The sequence below is a fragment of the Mirounga angustirostris genome, unplaced genomic scaffold (assembly GCF_029215605.1).
Source record: "Mirounga angustirostris isolate CCGP_5_RB_7025 unplaced genomic scaffold, mMirAng1.0.hap1 SCAF_8, whole genome shotgun sequence".
Taxonomy (NCBI): domain Eukaryota; kingdom Metazoa; phylum Chordata; class Mammalia; order Carnivora; family Phocidae; genus Mirounga; species Mirounga angustirostris.
In genome coordinates, this window is record NW_026991716.1 from 122,709,471 (window position 1) to 122,733,225 (window position 23,755).

Here is a 23,755-nt window from a genome sequence, read left to right on the forward strand (position 1 = left end):
GGGGATAGTGTTCACAAGATCTCATTTGAGGGGAAAACATTATATCCCTCCTTTATACTGTGTAAAGAACTACCACAAGGCAATTTGTTGAAAAGCAGACAACCCAATAGAAAATTTGGCAGACGGGACACCTGGGTGGCTCAGTCCGTAAGTATCTGCCTTTGGCTCAGGTCATGATTCCCAGAGTCCTGGGATCGAGCCCCGCATAGGGCTCCCTGCTCGTCAGGAAGCCTGCTTCTCCCTCTCCCATTCCCCCTGCTTGTGTTCCCTCTCTCACTGTGTCTCTCTCTGTCAAATACATAAATAAAATCTTTAAAAAAAAAAACTTTTAGCAGTTTTTTTTCTTTTATTTTCATAGCTACTCCTAATTCGTTAAGATGGATATAGAGCTATCCAGTAAATATGCAATACATTTTTAGTAGTGAAAATGAAGTACCATGTAAAATCTTGACACTGATAAGTTTAATAATACCAGTTTTTTTGTTTGTTTTGTGGGTTTGGAGAAATGGTGCTTGCATATGTTGGAGATATAACTGCATATTGGTAATCTGTTTTGGAGGACAGTTTAAGAGTAGCTCTCAAAAGTGAAAAAGATACACATACTATGACCCGGGTATTACATTTCTTTCTTGGTATTTGCCTCCGGGAACTCTTGAATGTGTGCACAAGAAGGTATGGTAACACAACAAGATTTGTAGTAATGAACATCTGGGAACTACCTAAATGTGGTTTCATTAGAATGATGTGTCCATAGCGCTGTCACAGATTTCCAGGACATATTTGGAGAATGTAAGAGTAAATTACAGTGGTATGAACACACCAATGGTAACAATTACCACCAAACCTTTCACAGCTCCTATCACTGGAAAAGCTATTAGGATCATGGTGTCACAGGGGTTTTTTTTAGATTTAGCCTTCTCTCTAATGTTTTTATTAACTTTTTTAAAAGGGTATATATATATATTTTGTATATATAAAAATAACTAAAATAGTTCTCCCTGTTAGCCTCAGCTCAAATTATGTTTCCCAGTCTTCTAGCTCATATTACATATTTTATCAGTATCACTTTCAGGCACTGGTAAGTGCTCTTGTACATGTCATTTTTCTGATTGCCTTAACTTGCCAATTACAGGTCTTTTTGACAGCTTAGGTTCTGGTCTTTTCTTTTCTTTTCTTTCTGCCAAAAGAGAAGGCCTTACTTCTTGATTTAAAAAAAAAAAAAAATTGCTATTATCATGAGTCTGTTTCATTCTTTGGATAATATCTGTGTGTTCTTTATTTTTGTAAATAAGATCCATAGTAAATCAAAGTTTTATTTTTAAATTCACTTAAATTTTAAGTTATTTATTAGAACATGTATTTTAAACATTCAGTAATGGAAATTGTTCAAGTCATCTCATTTTTCTTTTTTTTTTTTTTTAGGTCGTTTATATGCAATGCAAACTGGAATGAAGATTGATAGTAAAACTCCTGACTGTCGTAAATTTTTATCAAAGTTAATGGATCAGTTAGAAGCTGTAAGTTAAACACTGATCATTTATTTTCTGATTAATGTTTTAAGTGGCACTTTATTATATTTGTGTATGTATATTTTGCCATTTTAGTTCTTCCTCTTGGCAGCCATCAAGCCATGTCATTACAGCTGAGGAAAAGCTAGACACAATTTTTTTTTAAGGATTTTATTCAATTACTTGGCACAGAGAGAGAGAGAGCACAAGCAGGGGGAGTAGCAGGCAGAGAGAGAGGGAGAAGCAGGCTCCCTGCTGAGCAGGGAGCCCGATGCAGGGCTCTGTGCCAGGGCCCTGGGATCATGACCTGAGCCGAAGGCAGATGCTCAACTGACTGAACCACCCAGGTGCCCTGACACAATTTTTTCATTTACATCTTACTGCTAAGGGAGTTGTAAGAATAAGTTAAAGTAGATTTCAGTGTCTTTGCATATACCACTATATCTTGTTATCGTAGATGTTATTATAGATGACCTTTGAGTCATTCTTTCATAAGTGACAAACGCTTTGTAGTCTACTTCATACAGTCACATGGATGATTGATTTGGGAATTCTTAAATAGCTCTTACAATAATGAAATGGGCTACTTATTTAGTGAAAGGGACAACAAAGGAAATGGTATCAGTTGCCTATAGTCTCTTTGTCTCACTCTTGGTACCAGGACAAGATAATTTTATGGTCCGGGCATTCTTCCCTGCTAGCAGAAATGTGGTAGGTGATTAAAGTATGAGTCACCTTCTTGAACCATGATATAATTTCACAGGTTATATAGAGGCAGCAATCCAGAGAAAATTGAATGGGTTGGACTGGGTGTTAGTGCAGGCAGGCATGGGTAGCCATAGTAATACAACTTAATAATCAGGACTCTACCCTGTCCTCCCCTGCCCAGCTGTCCTGGTTTTTCTTTTAACAATGTCAGGGTCTACTCCTCATTAATGTATTTCTTTAGAGGCTGTTATATTAATAGCTGCAGCTTTTTATTTATTTAATTAGTATGTGACCTGCTCAAGAGAATTAGAAACCTAAATATTTGACTAGTTGAATAATTTTGTGTGGAGAGACAGAATTTTAGATATATTAAAAATCAAAACATAATAGTCAGCCCAGAGGTTTTATAAATGTTGAAAATTACTCAGATCAAAACCTAGTTACATTAAACAGCCATGGGCAGTAGGGTTCTAACTGGGTATGGGTGTCTGGCCTTCTGACCCAGAGTCCCTGTCACTGCTACTATTAACCATCCATTGGACCTAGTGGCACCGCTGATGGAAATCCAGCTCCCTTGAAGCCTGTCTGTCCTTCCACTTCTAACATGGTTTCTGTAGGTACAGGAAAAATTTGAGTATTCTTTTTTGGAAGGTGAGATTAGGGGGTAAGAGGAGGAATGTGTCTCACACATAGCAGTACATTTATAAAATCATGTTGCTAACAGACTTTGTATAGAATATATCTCTTTATTAATTTTACAATATAGCAGTAATAACTAAAATACCTTATGGATAAGACAACTCAGAATAGTTCTTTATAAAAAGCAAAGTATAAAATCACATTTGTAAAGGGACTCAGCAGGAGTTTATTATTATCTAAATTAAATAACAGGTAAAATAAATCTATTCCATGGTGAGTCTATCCCATCTGCCTGTGCTTTAATATTTAGATTACAGTTGGAAAACTGAGTGTATTATGTTTTTGCTGCCAGATATTTCATGTTGAAGATGAAATGAAGTGACATATTTCCACTTTTTTCTAGAATTAAATCCACTTCTAGAATTAAAACACTTTATAGTGTGGAAATAGTAAACTAGTGTTACATGTGGAGTTTTTTCCTGCTTTTGTTCAGGATAAGTATAGCTAAAACATCCTTAAATTCCAACATTAAATCTCTTCTGGAACTTACATTATTCTGTTGTAATTATGAGAATATTTACTTTGCTGATTTTCTGAGGAATCCTGAAGCTTTTTTTAAATTTAATTTTTTAGTTTATAACGTTTTTGAGAAAAGCCATCTTTAAGCAGTAGTGTGGTACTCCGATCTAATATTCCAGAAAGCCCTTTCATTGTAGAACAACAGTCTGAGTAAGATGTAGGAACTTTGTTGTGTTTAAAATATTTTTTTTTTTTTAAAGATTTTATTTATTTATTTGACAGAGAGAGACACAGCGAGAGAGGGAACACAAGCAGGGGGAGTGGGAGAGGGAGAAGCAGGCCTCCCGCTGGGCAGGGAGCCCGATGCGGGGCTCGATCCCAGGACCCTGGGACCACGACCTGAGCTGAAGGCAGACGCTTAACGACTGAGCCACCCAGGCGCCCGTGTTTAAAATATTTTGAATTATTATATGTGTAGGAAAAGGATATACTGACTGAAAATTTACAGTTGTGAATTGTGTTAACGAGGTATATATTTGTCTAAATTTTAAAAACTTCTGTAATCCTTTTCTGAGTTTGTGATCTCATACTGTAGAATTATATCTGTTTTTTTACACAGTATGCTCTGGGCGATACTCTTTTAGGATATAATGATTTCCATAATCATATTTTTTTATATTTGATAGAAGAAATTGAAATGAGAATAAATTAAAATTTTAAATTATGATTAGAGAATTTCCTGATTCCATTTTTAGGATACCTCATAGTATATTGGCTATTACTTTGAAATATTTGTCTGATGCTTTACATAGATTGTTGGATGTGTTATCTTTTTATCCTTGGTTATTTTGATTTTTAGAGTTAAATTATCCTTTCAGGTTATCATGGGTGTGTTTCTTCATAATTTTGTAAACATTGGTTTTTATTCTAAAAAACCTTGGGCTGAGGCAGAGCAGTTTTTGTGAGATTTCATTCATACCTCTTTTACTGAAATGAATATAAAATAATTTTTAAAGTTTAAAATGATTCTTAGGATTATTTGTACTTAAGCGTACATTTCTGTGAGTCCAAAGTCTTAAGCTTTGTATCTGATTTAATTTTAGCTTAAGAAACACTTGAGTGATAATGAAGCTATTACTCAAGAAATAGTTGGCTGTGCCCATTTGGAGAATTATGCTTTGAAAATGTTTTTGTATGCAGATAATGAAGACCGTGCTGGACGATTTCACAAGTAAGTAAAGCAAGAGAAAAATTAAAATTGTACGTTTTATTACTGTGTAACTGGAATTACCCGGTTTTCCATTGGACACTTTCAGACTTCTTAATTAATGATTTAGATTTTTTTTTTAATTACTTGTAGAATGTCAAAATGATTTTGGGTACAAGAACAAGCCTGTCTTTTTAGGCTGACAGAAGAATAGCCAGGGCAGATTTATTTTTTCAGTAATTATACCTCAAGTAGCAATTCTTTAACATTTAGTAAAATCTAAGAGTTGATTTTAGCCAGTGACAGCCTGGTGCAATGATACTGATTTTTTAAATTATCACAACCTGCTAATTCAAATGATTTGTCATTACTTAAATGCAAAGAAACGCACATGGCTTGATACAGGTTCAGATAGTACTGTAATTGCTTTTTTTTTTCCTCAGAGTGTGTGCATGTGTCGGTGGGGGTTGGGGGGCAGAGGGAGAGGGAGAGAGAGAATCTTAAGCAGACTCCATGCTCAGAGCAGGGCTCGATCTCACAACCCTGAGATCATGACCTGAGCCAAAATCAAGAGTCAGACAATCAACTGAGCCACCCAGCCACCCCTATAATTGCATTTTTTAATAAAAAGTATACTATAAAACCTTGCTATAGTATATTTATTTGTAATATGAATGTTGTTACTTTCTCCTAATAACAGATTACAGAAGGAGTTTCATTGTGTTCTTCAAATCTGATTTTATTTAAAACATTAATTTCAGAGTACTTTTGTAAACACTGGAATTTTTTTTTTCTTATAGTTACATGACTAATTCTGCAGCTTAATGTTTTTCATTTAACTAAACCAGCTTTCTCTTCTCTTTTAGAAACATGATCAAGTCCTTCTATACTGCAAGTCTTTTAATAGATGTCATAACAGTGTTTGGAGAACTCACTGATGAAGTGAGTGTACATTTTTTATTGTTTTGTTAGCCTAAGCTCGGTATTGTTGCTCTTTATGAGTTTTGTAATCGCATTGCTTCCTTAGAGCAGCATGCCTGTCAGAAATGTAGTAGAAGCAAAAAATGTTATTTTAAATTTTCTACTGGCCATACTTGTAAAGTAAGAAGATGAAATAATTCTTAATAATATTTTATTTTTTGTAGTAAGTTCTTTGAATCTAGTGTGAATTTTACAGTTTAGCAGATGCACAGCTACTGTGTTAGGCAGCACAAGTTTAGGGTTTGATTTTATTAAGTGCTTAAATATTACTAATCCTGTATGCTGTTAAATTACTGCACTGTTACCTGGTAAGTAGACTGGAGGCAGAGGCTTTTGGGACTTTTGTTTCTTAATTTCATTTTTAATCAGAAATATTATGATTTGTTTCATTGTAAAGTACACACAGAACTTGATATTTTCTGAGATATTTCATATCCATTTTAGCATTTTGTTTTTCATAACCTCTAAAGTAAGTAGAGCATATATTCATTTTATACATGAGCAAATTGAGGCTAAGTGACAAACTGAGTTTATTGCTGTGAGTTCAGTGTTGTTTTCACCGTAGCACGCTTTACCATTGGCATGGAAAATGTGTTTTTTGAGAGAGATATTAATATAGAAATAGAGAAAAAGCTACAAATGAAACTGATAAAGGCATGTTATATTAATGATTTGATATTTATGAAGAGTATTGCTTTCTGTGACATGATTTTTTTCCCAAATGATGAGCAGCTCATAGTAAAGTTCCAAATAAAACAAAGTATAATCTATCTATGAGATGTTTACATTTTCATAAAACAATATAGCAAAACTATGCAAAAAAATTATTTATATTTAAAACAAAGTTAAGCTCTGGGCTTGATGATATAAGCTAGGTTTTTACATTACTGCAAAAGAGATGTGCAGGACATTTCAAGGTTGTGCCCAATGAAAAACAATTTTTTATTATGTGAGACTATCCCTTTTGTTTCAAAACATCAAGCATCCCCGGCCTTGCCTACACAGCATTTCCCAATCATTCCGCTAACCAGAAACCACCCCCAGATATTTCCAAAACACCCTCTAGGGTATGGGGCAATGCCCGTCGAAAAGTCATGTTTTCTAGTTGCCTTGAGACAGAGCAGTAAAAGAGAAAACTGAGACGTGCAGCATGAAACCTAAAATGCTTCCTAGTGGTTATACCTTTTTTGTATTCTGAAGGCTCTATGGATCCACTCTGTTTAGCTCCCTCTCTACTCCTGTCTTGTGTTATGGCTGATCTGGAGTTCTTTTTCCTCTGTTTTTCTGGTGTGCAGCACTATACTAGCTACTTGAGGATACAGAAGGGTTTAAACATGATGATGGGGTAGTCCTCTTTAAAGTTTTAGATAGTTAAGTATGGTTTTAGAAAGTACCAGGTAGGGTGAAGGAGAATAGAGTTCAGATTAAAAAATAAGTCATAAGACAGATCAGACAGACTATAAAAGGCCTGGAATCTTCAGTTGGTGGGTTTTTTGAATAAAGAACTATACTCTGGTGTGCTTTGTATGATAGGAATCTGTGGAATGAACTAGGCTGAGGAAGAACTACAAGTCATTTGACAAAAGAACTAGTTAATGATTATTGTGGAACTTTGTACAGGGTGGGTTTTTTATTTGAGGAAAAACAATATGGGCAGACAGATTATAAAATCTGAGGTGTAGATATGGCATCCAAGAATAAGTCAGCACAAGTCTCTTGGAAATAAGAAGACAAGAAATCTGCAAAGCAGAGATGGCAATTCAAGTTAGATTAGACACACCCTCACATAAGAGGATAGTTTTGAAAGAGAAGATGGTCATGTAAACATCCTGGTAAACACTTAACATTGAAAATGCAAGAGGAAGACGTGCATACAGAAATAAAGAAGTGGAGACACTCAAGATATCAGAGAAGATCATGATACTGCAGAGCGGCAGAGTAGCAGATCCATTTGCCCAGTACTTCCAAGAGGGCTCTCCTTGCATCACCCACCTGCTCTTACTTAGGGAAAGTGCTCCCCCTATCTCAGAAGAAAGACCACGGTCCTTTGAACTTACAGATGCCAACCATGAGGACCCCAGATAATAGGTAAAGTAATAGATACAGGAAAAACAAAATATCTAGAAGTCTTAAGTGAGTAATGCAGGGTTTGCTTTAAAAAAAAAAAAAAAAAAAAACTTAAAAGATACATACATAACATGCATGCATAATTAGTGTGAGGTTCATCTGCATTTCAGAAAAAAATCTAGGTTTATATTTAGGTATCCTTAACAAAGAACAATTTCGTTAGTTATTTGAACATAGCAACTAGGACAGGGACTCTGAATGGGGCAAATGATAGGGCTTCAAAAGGTATGGGGGAGATTGTTTAGGGACTGAGGATGCTAAAGGATATATGTAGCAACAGAGTAAAGGGCCATGTTCCCAGAATGTTGGCACTCTTTTCTTTCCCTGTCTCACCACGCAACCTGCTACCCGAGCTCTTTTACCTTGCACTGGTACTAGACTAAAGTAGGAAATAGCATCTGTGTTGGTTAAAGGACCCAACTAGCTGGAAGGGTCTGAAATGGTACAGAGAAAAGAAGTTAGGCATTCTAAGGCCAGCCTGAAAGGGAAGTTCTTGTTGTTATTTGATTGGGGTGAGGTTATTCCTTGGGCCTTCATCATGTAAGATGCCATGTAAGTCGTACATACTTAAATCAAGAAATGTGTGTATGCACAATTAGTGTGCAATTATATGTAGGTGCTTTTCACGAACTTTTTTTGTTCCATTATTTTCCATGTCTGGAAATGGCATCTTCATTGTCATTACTGAGATTTCGGTTTTTCAGAATGATGGTGTGAAATGTCAAATAATTGTAAATAAAGTTCCACTGAGTGGAATAGGGAGAAATCCACTCTAGCTGTGGCTTTACCAGCTTGTCATCAGTACAGATGAGCAGGATGGTGATTGGCATCAACCGTTTCCCCTAAGTCCTCATTGTCGTCTTAAGAAAATCTAGGGCTTGGGGCGCCTGGGTGGCTCAGTCGTTAAGTGTCTGCCTTCGGTTCAGGTCATGATCCCAGGGACCTGGGATCGAGCCCCGCGTTGGGCTCCCTGCTCCGCGGGAAGCCTGCTTCTCCCTCTCCCATTCCGCCTGCTTGTATTCCCTCTCACTGTGTCTCTCTCTGTCAGATAAATAAATAAAATCTTTAAAAAAAAAAAAAGAAAGAAAGAAAATCTAGGGCTTGTACTTATTTACTTGTGATTTAAGCCCAGTATGCCTAAAACAAGGCACAAGCTCTTACAACATTTCTTATCTGAAACTAACTATTAAAAAGATGAGCTGTTTTAAAAATTATGGGTATAAACTGGTTACTCAAAGCATTTAGCAGTTTTAACTCATTCCCTGCTTTCCACTTCCACTGTAGTTACAGCCTGTACTTGGAAAACACTAGCAGAGACACAGACAGGAAACAAAGGTGGGAAAAGAATGAGTTTAAGGATTTCAGGTAGGCAAGGTTTTGTTTTTTTTGTTTGTTTTTTTTTTAATATATCCTCCTATAGGTATAGTTCAGGACTCTAACTTATTTGTTCATTTATAAGGTAAGTACAGTACTGCATTTAACTAGAGAATATGCCATAGTTTTTAACAAAGCTAAAACTTTCCTCAAAAATAGTTGTTTTCCTTGCTTCTCAAAGAACGCTGTTTTGAGAAACACTAAAATTTGGAACAACAGAAAATGGGGAGGGGAAAGGCATAATTGTCGCATAATTTTTATTTGTGTATTTTTAAATTCTTTTAATTTTATCATCTTAATATAAACAAGGGAATGGTGGTTTTTAAATTAATGTTTTCTAAAGTTTTTAATTACTACATTTTTTCACTATCAGCTCTGATAATTTATTTTAAAAGAAATAGTGGTTGTGAGAGGCAAGCCCCACTGAACTCAAAACCAAGAAGTCATTTTACTTCTTTGGACTTGGTTTTTCTTCTGTAAAATGGGAAGCCTGGATGAGCAGCTCTCTGCGGTCCTCTGCAGCTCCACCAGTCTCTAGGAGTATATGTTCCACATGTGGAAGAGGTGATGGGAAAGGAACAAAAAACAAAGACGAACAAGCAAAAAGAAAAAGAAAAGGGGAGAGGCAAAAACAGTTTTAGATTAGAAGCTACAAAAGGAGGGGTGAAAACTCTATAGGAGGTTATATAAATGAAAGTAAAAAGTAGACCCACTGAAAATATGATAGCACAAAACAAATTTCTAGTAGGAGGGAGAAGAAAGCCTAGCATTGCAACACGGGGAGTGGGCAAGCTAAACACCTGGGCCCTTCTGTATGACATTTGTATGTGAAGATTTTGAGTCTTCTAATTAAATTCTTTTTAGCTCATGTTCCAGTCATTTTTTTAGAAGTCCACTGGTTCACAAGCTACATGACTGCGGTTTACCTAATTTATCTTCCTATTTGGGGTTCTTTTTCTCTACAACGTATTTCCTCTGTTACTGTTTTATTGAAGGACCTAACAGGGACTGTTCACTTCCTGGCATTGCAAGTCCAGGCTCCGACCTGTGGTACTTCTTCCCAGTCCTCTTTTATGTTCATCAGACCAGTCTCCTCGCTGCCTGCTCGGTTTCTACCACTGATAACTGTTGCGTGTTTTGCCTGCTTGCCTACGCCTTACCTTCTCTTTGAGTCAGCTACATTACTCTCGCCCTTACATGAATTTCCCCATTCTGTCAACTTCCACCTTCAGAGTCTTAACTGAATGAATATTGCAGTATACTGTATTGCTTTAAGTTTTATAGATTATATTTTGGAATAAATTATACCGCAAGTCCTTACAAGAGGGGACTTTGTCTCATTCTACTCTTACATCTTCTTTGGCATTAAGTGTAAATTTTCACCCCGAGTAAAATCTCAGAATAAAAAACAGTGGCTGATAGTTGATATTTTGGATGTTATTCCAGTTCAGCTTTTCATTTTTCTGTCTGTAGATGGAGATAATGTTCAGACTTGTTTACACAGAACTTCTTTCCTAAGTCTTCTAAAATGTAATAGATCTCTTTTACTCACAGCATTTTTCTTGGTTATTTCCTAATATTTTTTCACATCATTATTCATAGATGCACAAAAATAAAGTCTACATTTTCTTTAGTCTGCAACTGTTTTTTTAAAACATTTTATCTGCCACTATTCTGTTTTTTAATTCTCCTATCTCTGTTTTAGTTATACCTATTTAGCTCTTTTAACTGTGCTTTGTATAAGTCCATCTCATTTAAATATGTTGTATAACTTCTAGCATTTCTATAGCTATATAGAAATCAGTGTCCCAGTTTAGGGATAGAATCACCAGAATATATATTAAAATTTTGTATTTTAAAGCAAGGGATGTTCAAAACATAAATATTTTGTTTTCCTCCTATACCATCTTGTTGTAGTCTGTTCATGGCCAATGCTATTGATAGACTTTTATTGTATTTTAGATTTGTTTCACTTCTAGCATGTTGGGGAGCAGACAGCATTTTGCCTTTTTTCCTTCATAAGTCTTTTGTTTAGGTTTAATAGTGCTGATTTAGGAAGAATATAAAAATCGCAGATAAAAGATTCACTTCTAGCATGTTGAGGAGCAGACAGCATTTTGCCTTTTTTTCTTTCATAATCTTTTGTTTAGGTTTAATAGTGCTAATATAGGAAGAATATAAAAATCTCAGATAAAAGATAATAATACTGTTCTTGTCTATTGAGTTTCTGCTAATTTAGGGGGAATCAAATGAATATGGTATGCTTTCCTGCCTTCACAGAACTTGTGTTCTAACGTGGGAAGAGAAGCAAAATAACTAATTATGAGGACCTATGGTATAGTGATGATAGAGTACAAGGAAGACATTTCACTCCTGCCATTTGCCTGGCACAGTGCGTAGACAGTTTAGATATACCTTATTTCACCTTTTACAACTCTGAATTACATTAAGAAAACCAAGAGTCAGGAAAATATAAGTACCTTGTCCCCAGATGCTATGACCCAGAACAGTATTCTCAAACTCTGTGTGATGAACATCCAGCTTTTTTTTTCTTTGTAATTTCCATTCTGTTGCAGACTGATAGTTTTGTAAAATACAAGTAATTATTGAATTATTAGAAAAGTGAAATTTAAAAAAAGACCTATAAAACCCAAGCCTAATTTGTTTTAAGTTTCCTAAATACTCTCGGTGTCTGTACTGTCTTGTCACAAACTTGTAAACAGTTCACACAGTGGGACTGGGACCACATTTTGATTGGCACTGATCTAGAGCCTTCTCTGGAAGCCCCCAGGGAATCCTGTTTTTATATCAATCTGACTATCCCTGCTCAGAAAACAGAGGTTGCAACATCTCTGCAGTGATTATGTATAGGAATAGCAGGTTGGGAAGGAGGTAATCTGTTTAAAGTATCCATTTGCACTGAAAGGTTCTGAATTAAGCAGCATCTTATTGGTAACCTAGAAAGCCATGGTAGACCAGGAGAAATTCATCTGCTTACAAAAGCATGTGTTCAGGACATACACCATACCTTAGGTTTTCATGCTTTTATTGTATGTACATTGAAGGTCTCATTCTTAGCAGTTACAATAACAGAAAAATATGAAGGTAGTATCTCTCTTACTAGAGTAGGAATTCCACATACTTTGAATTCATTTCTGTGTAATAATTGCCAAAAACAGTGTCTTGCTCCTAATGCTTAATTGTGAATGAATGGTGTATGTTTGCATGCAGTGTTAGGATAATGTGACTAAGAATACTACAGGCATTGGCCTCAGAAGTCCATACACCACTTCATAACTGTGTGACTTTGGTAAGTTATTGGAATTATGTAAGCCTGTTCCATGTCTATAAGGTGAAGAAAATTGTAATATCAATTTTATCAAGTACTCCTAGACTTCAAATGAGAAATGTATGTAAAGCCTTTAGTAAATACCAAATGCTTAAAAAACATGAGTTCTTGCTTTTACTACTAGATGAATAACGTTCTAGTGTGCTATACTTACAAAGGGCATCAGCGAATGCATGAAAACTATAATGGAAACTATCCTAAACTGCTCAATTTTATGTACTTATGAATCTATTCAAAAATAGGCATTATATATTATTACTACTATATTTAGAGGTCCAACATGTGCAATTGGAGTCCAAAGAAAGAGAGTAGAAAGAAAATGTAGAAGAAAAGGTATTTGAGGAAATAATGACCATAGATTTTCTAAATTGGATCCAGCAAGTTCAGTGAACCCTAAGTAAAAGAAACCATACCTGAGAACATTATAGGCAAACCAGTGAAGTTGGCTGATGGAAGAGAAAATCTTGAAAGAGCAGTCTTGGCAAACAATACATTATACACAAGGTAACAGTGCTTTGAAGGATGGTTGACATCTCATTTTTTTAAAAAGTGGTGGCAAAAAGATAATGAAATTGACATGTTTAAAGTACTGAAAGAAAAAAAATAAGCAAAAAACCCTGTGAATTCAGAATTCTATATAGAACAAAGCTATCCTTCAAAATATGAAGGTAAAATAAAAGACATTTTCAAACAAATTAATTCACTGCTAGCAAATCTGCTCTAAAGAACTAAAGAACAGCAGAAACAAAGTTTTTTAGGCTGAAGGAAATGATACCAGATGGCAACTTAGATTTATAGGGGGGAGTGAAGTACACTGGACATAGTATGTAGGTAGAAATATTTTTTAAAAAGCTATATATTTTCTCTTTTCCTTAATTTCTTTAAAAGATAGATGCCTATTTAAGTAAAAATTATTATAACTATACATATTTGGTAAACCCAAAAGAAGGCAGAAAAAGAGAAGGGAGGGTAACAAAAACAGATGGGACTCATATAAAACGATCAGCAATTTTAGGCCTGAATACAGTTATATTAGTACATACTATAAATGTAAATGGACTAACACTCTAAAAAAGAGACCTTCAGACTAGATTAAAAAGCAAGCTATAACTCTATACTGTTTACAAGAGATACCTTTTAAGTACGGAAACACAGATATTTTGAAAATGAAAGGGTAGAAAATATTCAATGCAAATACTAAGTAAACAAAATTTCAAGTGAACACATTAATATTAGACAAAGTAAACTTTAAGAAGATGTGTTAGTAGAGGTAAAATGGGACATTTAATAGCAATAAAGGGTTCAGTTCATCAACAGGATATTACAATTATAGATGTGCACATAACAGTTTTAAGTTATATGAAACAAAAATTGATAGAAATAAAAATACAGAAAAATTCATAATCATAGTTGAGATGTTAACACTTCCTCAGTCATCGTTAGAATAAGTAGTTTAAAAACAGTAAAGTTAATAAAGACTGGCCAAGTATTGGCTAGAATGTGGAAAAACAGGAGCTTTCATACATTGCTTGGTGAAAATGATAAATGTTATAACCACTTTGGGAAAAGATTTGGCAGATTTTTATGAAGTTAAATATACACCTACCCTTTTACCTAGCAATTCCTCCTTGGTGTTTATCCAAGAGAAATGAAACCTATGTCCAGAAAAAGACTTGTTCAGGAGAGCTCATAGGAACTTTATTCATAATAACCCAAAGCTGGAAACATCCCAGATTACCTACCAGCAGAGGACTTGATAAATGAATTGCTCTGTACTGTGATCTAAAAAGGTAGTACTGACGCCCTTACAACATGGATGAATCTTAAAGGGATTATGCTGAGCAAAAGAAGACTCACATAATACAAACGGATTCCCTTCATACAAAGTACTCCAATATACATATTTGTTCTAGTGAAAAAGTTAGGATTTATATGGGGGGGCAAATTGATCTGAAAAGGAATATAAAGGAATCTTCTGGGGAACTAGAAGTATTATATTTTGATAGGAATATATTTTATACAGGTATATCTATTTGTCAGAACTACTTAAATTATACATAAGATTTATGCACCTCAAGGTATATCAGTATTACTGCAAAAAGTTAAGTATCGATCTGTTGTTTGTAGGTTTGATTTTTCTTAATGCTATTGGGTTGGCAATTCTAAAACTGCTTACTCTGTATTCTAGGATTGAGCAAATGAGTAAGTATATTGAGAGAGCTAGGTTTCTCACTTCTGGGGAAAGAAGTTACAATGGATGAGAAAAGACTAGATTGTATTATGGTGTTGGATTAGAATTGGAGGTGTCCATATTATTCATGCTTTTAAATATATTTGATAAATAGAGCAAAGTAGATACACGTGGTAGTAGTAATCGTGTAGTATAGGTAGTATATATGTACACTATAACTGTATATTACAGTATGTATGTTTGTATATACACATAAAGCATACATACAGATGTGTATATACATGCACATGAAATTTAGTTCTTCTATCTCTGTATTGAAGGGACCTAGAAGCAATGATGCACCAATAGCGGTGAAAGTGTCTGATTTGGGGTTCTAAATAACATTCATCTCTAAAGGAACCAGGACTTTTGCAGAAAAGGCTGAATTTAGGACTGGGTCAGGGAAGGTACTAGATGAATTGGACCTTCGTCTTGTGCCAGAAAGTAAAATCTTCATATGACCTTGGGGACATGTCAAAAGGATCCAGAAGCCAGCTGGAAAAGGTTTCCACTGTCCATGTCAGGGACAGTTTGAGCATCAAAATAAGAATGATATTAGTGGATAAAAACTCATCGAATAAAATAAGCAGCAGTGGGTCTATACTGAAACATACAGAGAAATATGTGAATGAATGAATGAATGAGTGAATGAATGAATAATGGAAAAACAGAGAAAGCCCTTTATAATAGGATTCTAACAAATACAGAAATAATGATGAAGGTAGAAATCATTAATGGGTTTTAAAACTAATAGGTGTGAAGTTTGATGAAGAGCAAGATATTTACTTTAGTCTCTAATGTCTTCCCTCAAATTGCTTATTAATTTTAAAGGGGGAAGTAGTAAGTCTCTAATGGAGAAACCTGACACCACTTTAACCAAACGTTAATACAAACGTTAATCAAATGTAACACAACCAAGTAACTTCAGTATTTGAGTCATCATGGTAAATAAATTTGTTGAATATATACTTTTCAATCATTTCTCATTGTATTTTGTCCATTGTTCTGGGAGTTTAATAGAGCCCTTGTTGTTTGTATACTATATTTGGGAGAATTGAGGGACTAAGAATATAAAAGTATTATCTTTGATGTTACCACCACGTTGGAGATAATTCCTTTCTTTTGTATCATTAACTGCTTTGAAATGTTATGAAAACTATGGATTCTCTCCCGTGCATATATGTATTGCATTTTTCCATACAATTCAGGGGGTTTCACAGACACCCTCAACCCTAGCCACTGACCTTTCTTTTCTTTGTAAGCCTAAGTCAAACTGTGTACTCAAGTGTAATGTTCACACTTATTGATTAGCAAAAATGTTTTACTCCAGGTTTGTGTTTTTCAAAGTGTGGTTCCAAGACAACCACCTTCAGAATCATTTGAGGTATTTGATTTTAAAAAAACATGGATTCCAGATCTACTATCCTTTCCTTCATCATCAAATATTTATTAAGCTCTACTATACATCAAGCATGGTTCTAAGCACAAGTAATGCAGCAATGAATAAAATCCCTGCCCTCATGGGAATCCCATTCCTCTGGTGAAGACAGTGAACAAATTAATAAATTAATAAATAAAATGTATGGCAGAAGGTAAGTTCCATGGAGAAAGTCAAGGTAGGGGTAGGAAGGTTCATTTCACTAGGTGGTTGGGGATGGCTTCACTGAGAAGCAACATTTTTAGCAATGTCTTGAAGAAGATAAGGAAATGAAATATAAAGATGTTCAGGAAGAGGCAAGACAAAGTGCAAACCTTTTGAGATTGTAAAGAGGGTCTGTCCAAATTTAAGAAGTATCAATGAAGATAGTGTAGTTGAATCTGGAGTGAGAGAGGAAATAGGAGGTGAGGGTGAGGAGGAGTTCAACCAGAATTGATGGGATTTAAGTGCTATTTTTTAAAGTATTTCATAAATAATTTATTAAAATAAAATAGAATATTTCTTTCTAATGGTCAAGGATGGAAGTAGGGAGACCCATTAGTTCATTTTTAAATAATCAAAGTGAGAAGTAATACTGGCTGAGACCAGAATTTGTAGTAGATGAGGTGGTGAGAAGTAGTTGGACCCTGAATATATTTTGAATGGAGAGCTGACAGACTTTAAAGATTAGTTGGTAGATTTTAAGAGAAATAGAGGACTAAAAATGACTCCAGTGGTTTGGGCTTGAACAACGGCAAGAAAGGAGTTGCCATTTACTGACATGGAAGAACAAAATTAGTGGGAGAAGATCAGAAGTCGGTGTTGAACTTTGAATGCTTTGAACTATCAGGCGTACAAGTAAAATGTTGAGGTGAATTGAAAGTTCACAAGAGAAAACTGAGCAGAAGATATGAATTTGGGAGTTGGCAGCATAAGGTGATATTTAAAACCATTACACTTGGGGCACCTGGGTGGCTCAGTCGTTAAACGTCTGCCTTCGGCTTGGGTCATGATCCCGGGGTTCTGGGATCGAGCCCCACACATCGGGCTCCCTGCTCGGCAGGAAGCCTGATCCTCCCTCCCCTGCTCCCCCTGCTTGTGTTCCCTCTCTCGCTGTGTCTCTCTCTGTCAAATAAATAAAATCTTAAAAAAAAAATAAAACCATTACACTGGATAAGATTGCCCAGGTAAAGTGTTAGAAGAGGGGAAGTCCAAGAACTGAAGCTTGTGGCATGTTCCCCACCCTGTAGATAAAAAGAATCAGGAGCACCCAGCAAGGCAGAGAAAACCGGAAGACCCTGATAACCAGGAAACCCAGTGAAAGGACATTGCAAGGAGGACGAAGTGCTCACCTTTTCATGCTGATAGAGTCAAGTAGGATGATCTCTAAGCTTTGGATTTTGCAAGAGAGAAGTAATCTGTAACCTTGACAAAAGCAATTGTAGTGGGATAGAAACTTGACTAGGTGGGTTCAAGACAGAAATCCAAGAGGAAGAATGGGAGCATTCTCTTTCATGGTGGCTTTTTGGCATTATAATAGAAAATGATTTTCATCAGATTTTGCATAGTTTGGGCTAAGAATTTTTTTTTTTTTATTATATCCTCATGTGATCCTTATATGTACCAGGTTTGAGAACCCCTGCTGTAGCCTGTGGTTGGCATTTGCTAACCAGTCATTCTTGCGTGTAGCAAGTGCACATGATTTAAAAATAAAATGAAAATCCTTACCACTGCTGACTCTCATGGCCAAAATTTGCAGTTGTCAGTGACTCTCATCAATCCAGTTACAAAACAGGAACTTAGAGGCCAGGGACAAAAGTAAAAGTTCTTTTTGTAATTCCTGTTTCCCAGAAAGGATGTCTAATCAGCCAAAAGGAGTTAAAAGATCTCAAAAATATTGACATCTTGAAATTTTCCTCTTCAAATATTCTTTGATACCTAGCATCCTTTATTTTAAAGAAAACAAAATTAAAAAACAAATTAATTTTGAGTTACAACTGCCAAAATCTTCTGTGAAGTAGTATAAGCTCCAGTTTGCAGGGTTGTCTTGAAATAATTGCGGAGTAAAAAATAAACGGTTGTATTGATTTATCTGCTCTGGGGAAATTTTGTAAAATGTATTTACTAAAATGAAACCATCTCAGGTTAGAGTAACGTTTTTAAACTTCACATACTAATGAAAGAACCCAACGTGGTTTAAACATCTTTACACTATTTTTTACTATGAAATTAGGAATGAAGGAACCTCCTGAAGTTATCACAATACAACTTAATCCAACTTAGTCTTTAGATGGTGTTAAATTATTTTGAGCGAAGAATAGTCTGTCCTATTTTAAAGATCCCAAAAGAAGGCAAATTAAACTTTCCTAAGCAATTTATACATTTTCTTTCAAAGGGGTCCTCTTAATATATACCAAGTTATAGCCTATGTTAATATGCATTAAGTAGCTGACGTTTTAAAGCCAGTTTTACCTTATTTCATATATTCCCATCTGAGTTGCAAATTGTAGTATGCTTATCAAGGTAGCCCTGAATTGAGTGGATCGCTTCACTGCAAAATAGTGTGACCTTGGGTAAGTCATTTACTTTTGTACTGCCATTTCCTCATATTTATAATAATGGGATTGCAGAATCCTAAGAGAAAAAGGTGAAGAAAATACCGTAGATTTCAGGTAATACAGATGCCACATTTAGTGATGGAAATTACTGCCTAGCTTTCACTTTAGATTCTGAAGTTCAGACCTACCTTGTTCATCCTGTTATCCCCAGCACTTATCATCTGTAACTGACTTGAATAAATGATTACTTCACTTGCTGGTAGTCAGGGAGGTTGATAAGAGAGTAAACATTTGAAAGTCTGCGGAGACTTTTATCAGAAGAGGAAGCCATGTTAGATAGGAAGACTAGCATGAGAAAAGATTGCAGGTGAGACAGAATCTCATCTGGATTGAGGGGAGATATTAGGAAGTAGAGCAGACTGAAACAGTATCCACAATGTGGAAGGCCTTGAATGCCAGGTTAAACTGTATTTACATTGACCCAGTCTTTTAATGTCTCAGAGCCTTGGAGTAAAATGTGACCTGCCTAAATTTCAAGTTTATTGTGAGGACTGATTAAGAGAAAAATGTGTAAGTGCTTCAAAACCTATAGGGTACTATAAAGATGTTGGTCCACAGCTTTACTCTTGTCTTGGATTTTTCTTACTTATCCAACTAGTCCGTAGTATGTATCTTCCACCAATGGCAAATTTACTTTTTCACCATCATTCTCTAAACACTTCATTTACTTCTGCCTTTCTGCCTTTGCTTATTCTTTTACTTCTCCCCAGGATAGTCTTACTGTTACTTTCCATCATACCCATCCTGTAAGACCAAGCTAAAAGTACCATTTACTTTATCATTTGTCCATTATTATGGACGTATTAAAGAAACAAGTTCAATACTTTCTACCTACTAAATTTTTATAGTAATATTCTTTTGTATTTTAGATCTATATCCATAATAAGATGATCAGCTCTCTAAGGGCAGAAGTCACTGTATTGGCTTGTTTTATGTCTCCCATATTACCTATCTGAAGGTCTTAACTAATAGCAATTATTAAAGAAGCCTAAAAAAATGTTGAGGTTATCTGTAGCTTAGGTTTTCCCAAAAATAGGGAAATTTTAAATCACTGGAAATTTGTAGTAATTCCCTTCATTAGTAAGTGACTTTCCTAGTACTTAAGTATGTAGAAACATAATTCATATTTAAAATTATATATGAATCCATTGATTGAGCCCACCCATTTACAGTATCTGCTAGGACAGGGTGTGTAAATTTATTTGGAGATGAGACAGAGGATTAGTACCCAAAGATAGGAGGGAAAGCAGGAGAACAAGAGTGTCACAAAAACCTGTAATAGAGAATGTTTCAGAGTTTGGAATGGTTCGATGTTTTGTATGCTGATGAAAGGTTTGGTAAGGTGATGCTTACAAGTGTCTGTTGGATTTGCCAGCGTGGAGAGGGCTGTTGGTGACACTGAGCACATTCCTTAAGTGAACTAACAACTTAAGTGAGGTGGGGGCTGGCACACGTGGGCTCACTGCCATTAAAAGGCATGGCGCATTCAAATTCTCTGACCTTTTATGTGATGAAAATAAGAACCAAACGAAAGAAACTCTTTTCTCTCTAGAGTGAATTAGCTGGTGAGGAAGTGAAAATGTTAAATGTGGTTGCTTCTTTTGAAAAGCTTCTTTGTGAAGTAGAATAAATTATAATCATACCTGGAAGAAAATGGAAATCAATGTAGAAAAGTTGTTTTTAGTGGAATATAGAAGAGGATTGTTTGATAAGAAAAGGGAAATTAAATATACAAATTCAGTAATTTGGGCGTTACTTCTTTTAGGTTTCTATATACTTATCTGTAGTAGTATCTAGATAATTTTGCATAAAATGCTCAACTAAGTATCTGTGCTGTATACTATGTTTGTACTTATCCCTGATGTAGTGGTTCTTTGCAAAAGGCACATTACAGTTGTTTTCAACATAATGAAAAGTGTCTTATCTCAAACTCTAATGTGCATACAGATCACCTGGGGATCTTGTTATAGTGCAGATTCTGAGTTAGGTCTGGAATGTGTTTAAAGATTATGCCTTTCTAATAAGCTGCCAGTTGATACCAGTACCACTGGTCCATGAGTGTCATAAAGGTCAATTGAAATATAAAGTAAAAATTAACCCATCCAAAATTCTAACAGATACTTTTTTTATATTTTTAAAGCAAATTTTTGTCTTAATTTTATAGTGTGTGGCATGAATTTTAAGGCAGAAAAGAAAAGGCAACTAGCAGGTTCTTTACTGATATTTTCAGTTCTTACAACAACCCCATGAGGTATTATTTTCCCCTTTTTGGAATTGAGGTAACTGAGATTCAGAGCTGGTAAGTAGCGTGCTATGGGTTAAAAGGTCAAGTTTGCTTAGCTGTCTGTCTAGTGTTTGTTTGTTTTAACCCCTGCATCATCTTAGTTTTCCTTTTGTTTTCACAGATGTGTTTTCATAGATTTGTTCAGATCAACTTTTTCCTCTTTGGTGGAAAGAGCTCAATCTACTGTTACTATCTTTTATATTTAATTTTAGAATTCCATTTAACCTAGTCCTCCCAGGTGCATAAGAGTTACAAGTTTTGCTGAAGGACACTTCCATATTTCCATTGCAGACCTTTTCTGAAATACAGAATCATAAGAGAGGACTAGGCATGTGTTTTCAGGAAGATAGCTTTTTGTGGTCTGTTGAACCCTGGACAGTTGGTAGAATCCAGTGGTAGGGTGGGGAGGTTGCCAGATTGTTTCAGAGATATAACATGCAAAAATGGGTTTTATCTCAGAAATACCATATAGGTTATCATAAATACATATTTTTACTTCTTACTGAAATTTAATATTGATATAAAAATATTCCTTCTAGAATGTGAAACACAGGAAGTATGCAAGGTGGAAGGCAACATATATCCATAATTGTTTAAAGAATGGAGAGACTCCTCAAGCAGGGCCTGTTGGAATTGAAGAAGATAATGGTATGTATTTATTTATTTAAGTAAAATGATTTAGTAGAATCATAATCGTTCAGAATATTATCTAAGGTTTTGGGAAGAAACTATACATTTTCATTTGTCCCGTCAGGTCCAAATTCCATGAAAATTGTGTAAAATAAATTTAGGGACAGTGAGAGATTAAAGCCAAACTACTCTAATATCTGTCTTTGTCAACAAAGATGGCCTGGCCATCTCCTACCTGTAATCAGATTTCATTCTTACATAGAACAGGTAATCCATTTATAATTTATAAAATATTTCCAAACCACAAGGAACACTATTATTTTTTACATATCTATTTGAGGTGAGTTTTTTTTTTGTCAGAGGAGTAGGTAGTACATTCACATGGCTCAAAATTTATAGAGGATATAAAAATATGAAATGAATTTCTCATTTCTACCACATCCCTCATTGGCCAGATTCTACCAAAACCCAAATAAGTAAATACGATTTTTTTTTTTTTTGGTTTTTTGTGTCTCTTTACAGATGATTTTTTTTATGAATTTACAAATAAATAGGAATACACATCCTCCTTTTTTTAATACAGTTGGTAATAATAGACACTTCTGCACCTGAGTTTTGTTTTGTTTTGACTTAATAAATGCATGAAAGTTTCACCATTATGTAATAAGTAGTTTTATAAAATTAAATCATGAAAAAATAAGGGTCTTATTTCACTTCACCTTTCAGTTAATGTGTAATTGAAAAAAAAGGAAAGACATTTTTTACTTGTTTTTATTGATTAGACATACAGGAAATTGACTGTTAGGAGAACAATCACTGTACTCTGAATTAAAATTTTAGGTGATCCTTGCATTTTGTTATACAGATTTTAGGCATCTATAAAAATGATCATTGAATGCATGAGTTGGTGAACTTTTTCTTAAATGGTCAGTAAATATTTTAGGCTTCTAGGTCATAAGGTCTTTGTGGCAACATCTCAACTGCTCTTGTAGTGCAAAAGTAGCCATAGGCAATATGTAATCAAATGAGCAGGTCCCTGTTCCAATAAAACTTTACTTACAAAACAGGCAGCCAATCTATCGGCCAGAGTTGGCTGACACCAGCCTAGTCCATCTCCTTAGATGTTATTACACCGAATTCTATTAAAAGATTGCCTAATACTGAACCAGCTTTACATTGTGTAATAAACCTCACTTGGCTCTGTTTTTTGTTTTTTGTTTTATTATACTGATGGATTCAGTTCACTGCTGTATCATTTAGGATTTTTGCATTGATATTTATAAGTAAGATTGGTCTACAGTTTTACTTTTTGGTGTCAATATTCTGCTTATGTCATAAGTATAATCTGAAGATTTCTAGTTTTTTTTATGCTTTGGAATCACTTTAGAATTTCCTTTCCTTTAAATGTTTTCTAGAATTTTTTTCATGAAACCAGCTGGTCCAGGTTCTGGGATGGCTTGTTGGCACTACTCTTCTATGGAAATTAATCCTCTTAAATTTTTTTTTTTAATTTTCTCAGTGCCCAGTGAATGAATGTACATTGATGAAATGAATATTTTAGTTCTTGTAGGCCATTTTAGTGATTTCTGCATATATGTGCTGTCCTCGCAGTTTTTCAGATGACAATTAGATTGCAGTTCTGCATAGTGGTATATTTATAAGTACATGCTGTATATGTATCCATAACAAAATATAACAGCTATGTTGAGTATTTCCATATATCAATTTAGAACAAATGGGTAGCAAATAAGCACATGAAAAGATGCTGAAATCTTTAGTCATTAGGGAAAAACAAATTAAGACTATAGCGAGATACATCATACCTACTACTAGAATCTAGGGCTAAAATTGAACAAACTCATAGTCCCAGGTGCTGACGAGAATGCCAGGTAGCCGGAACTCTCATACATTACTCATTGGAAAAGAAAAGGAAAACGGTCTGGCAGTTTTGTATAAAATTAAAAATATACTTGACACAATGTCTAGCAGCCCCACTTCTAGGTATTTTTTTACTCAAGAGAAATGCAAACATATGTCCATACAAAGGCCTGTTAACTATTACCGCAGCTTTATTTGTAATTGCCCAAAACTAGAAATAATTCAGATGCCATAATCTGTTGATATTTGCAACAGTATGGTATGGACTAATTTCAGAAGCATTTTG

At 35.0% G+C, this 23,755-nt stretch overlaps 1 protein-coding gene across 1 annotated transcript in view; it reads left to right on the forward strand.

Annotated features, from left to right (window-relative positions):
* The window catches only part of VTA1 (vesicle trafficking 1), a 64,144-nt gene that overhangs the window by 18,751 nt on the left and 21,638 nt on the right, over positions 1 to 23,755 (forward strand). The window contains exons 2-5 of the mRNA XM_045865640.3: positions 1,423 to 1,517; positions 4,478 to 4,605; positions 5,448 to 5,523; positions 21,501 to 21,609. Of these exons, the coding sequence (XP_045721596.1) occupies positions 1,423 to 1,517; positions 4,478 to 4,605; positions 5,448 to 5,523; positions 21,501 to 21,609 (408 nt within the window). The remainder of the gene's footprint in view (positions 1 to 1,422; positions 1,518 to 4,477; positions 4,606 to 5,447; positions 5,524 to 21,500; positions 21,610 to 23,755) is intronic.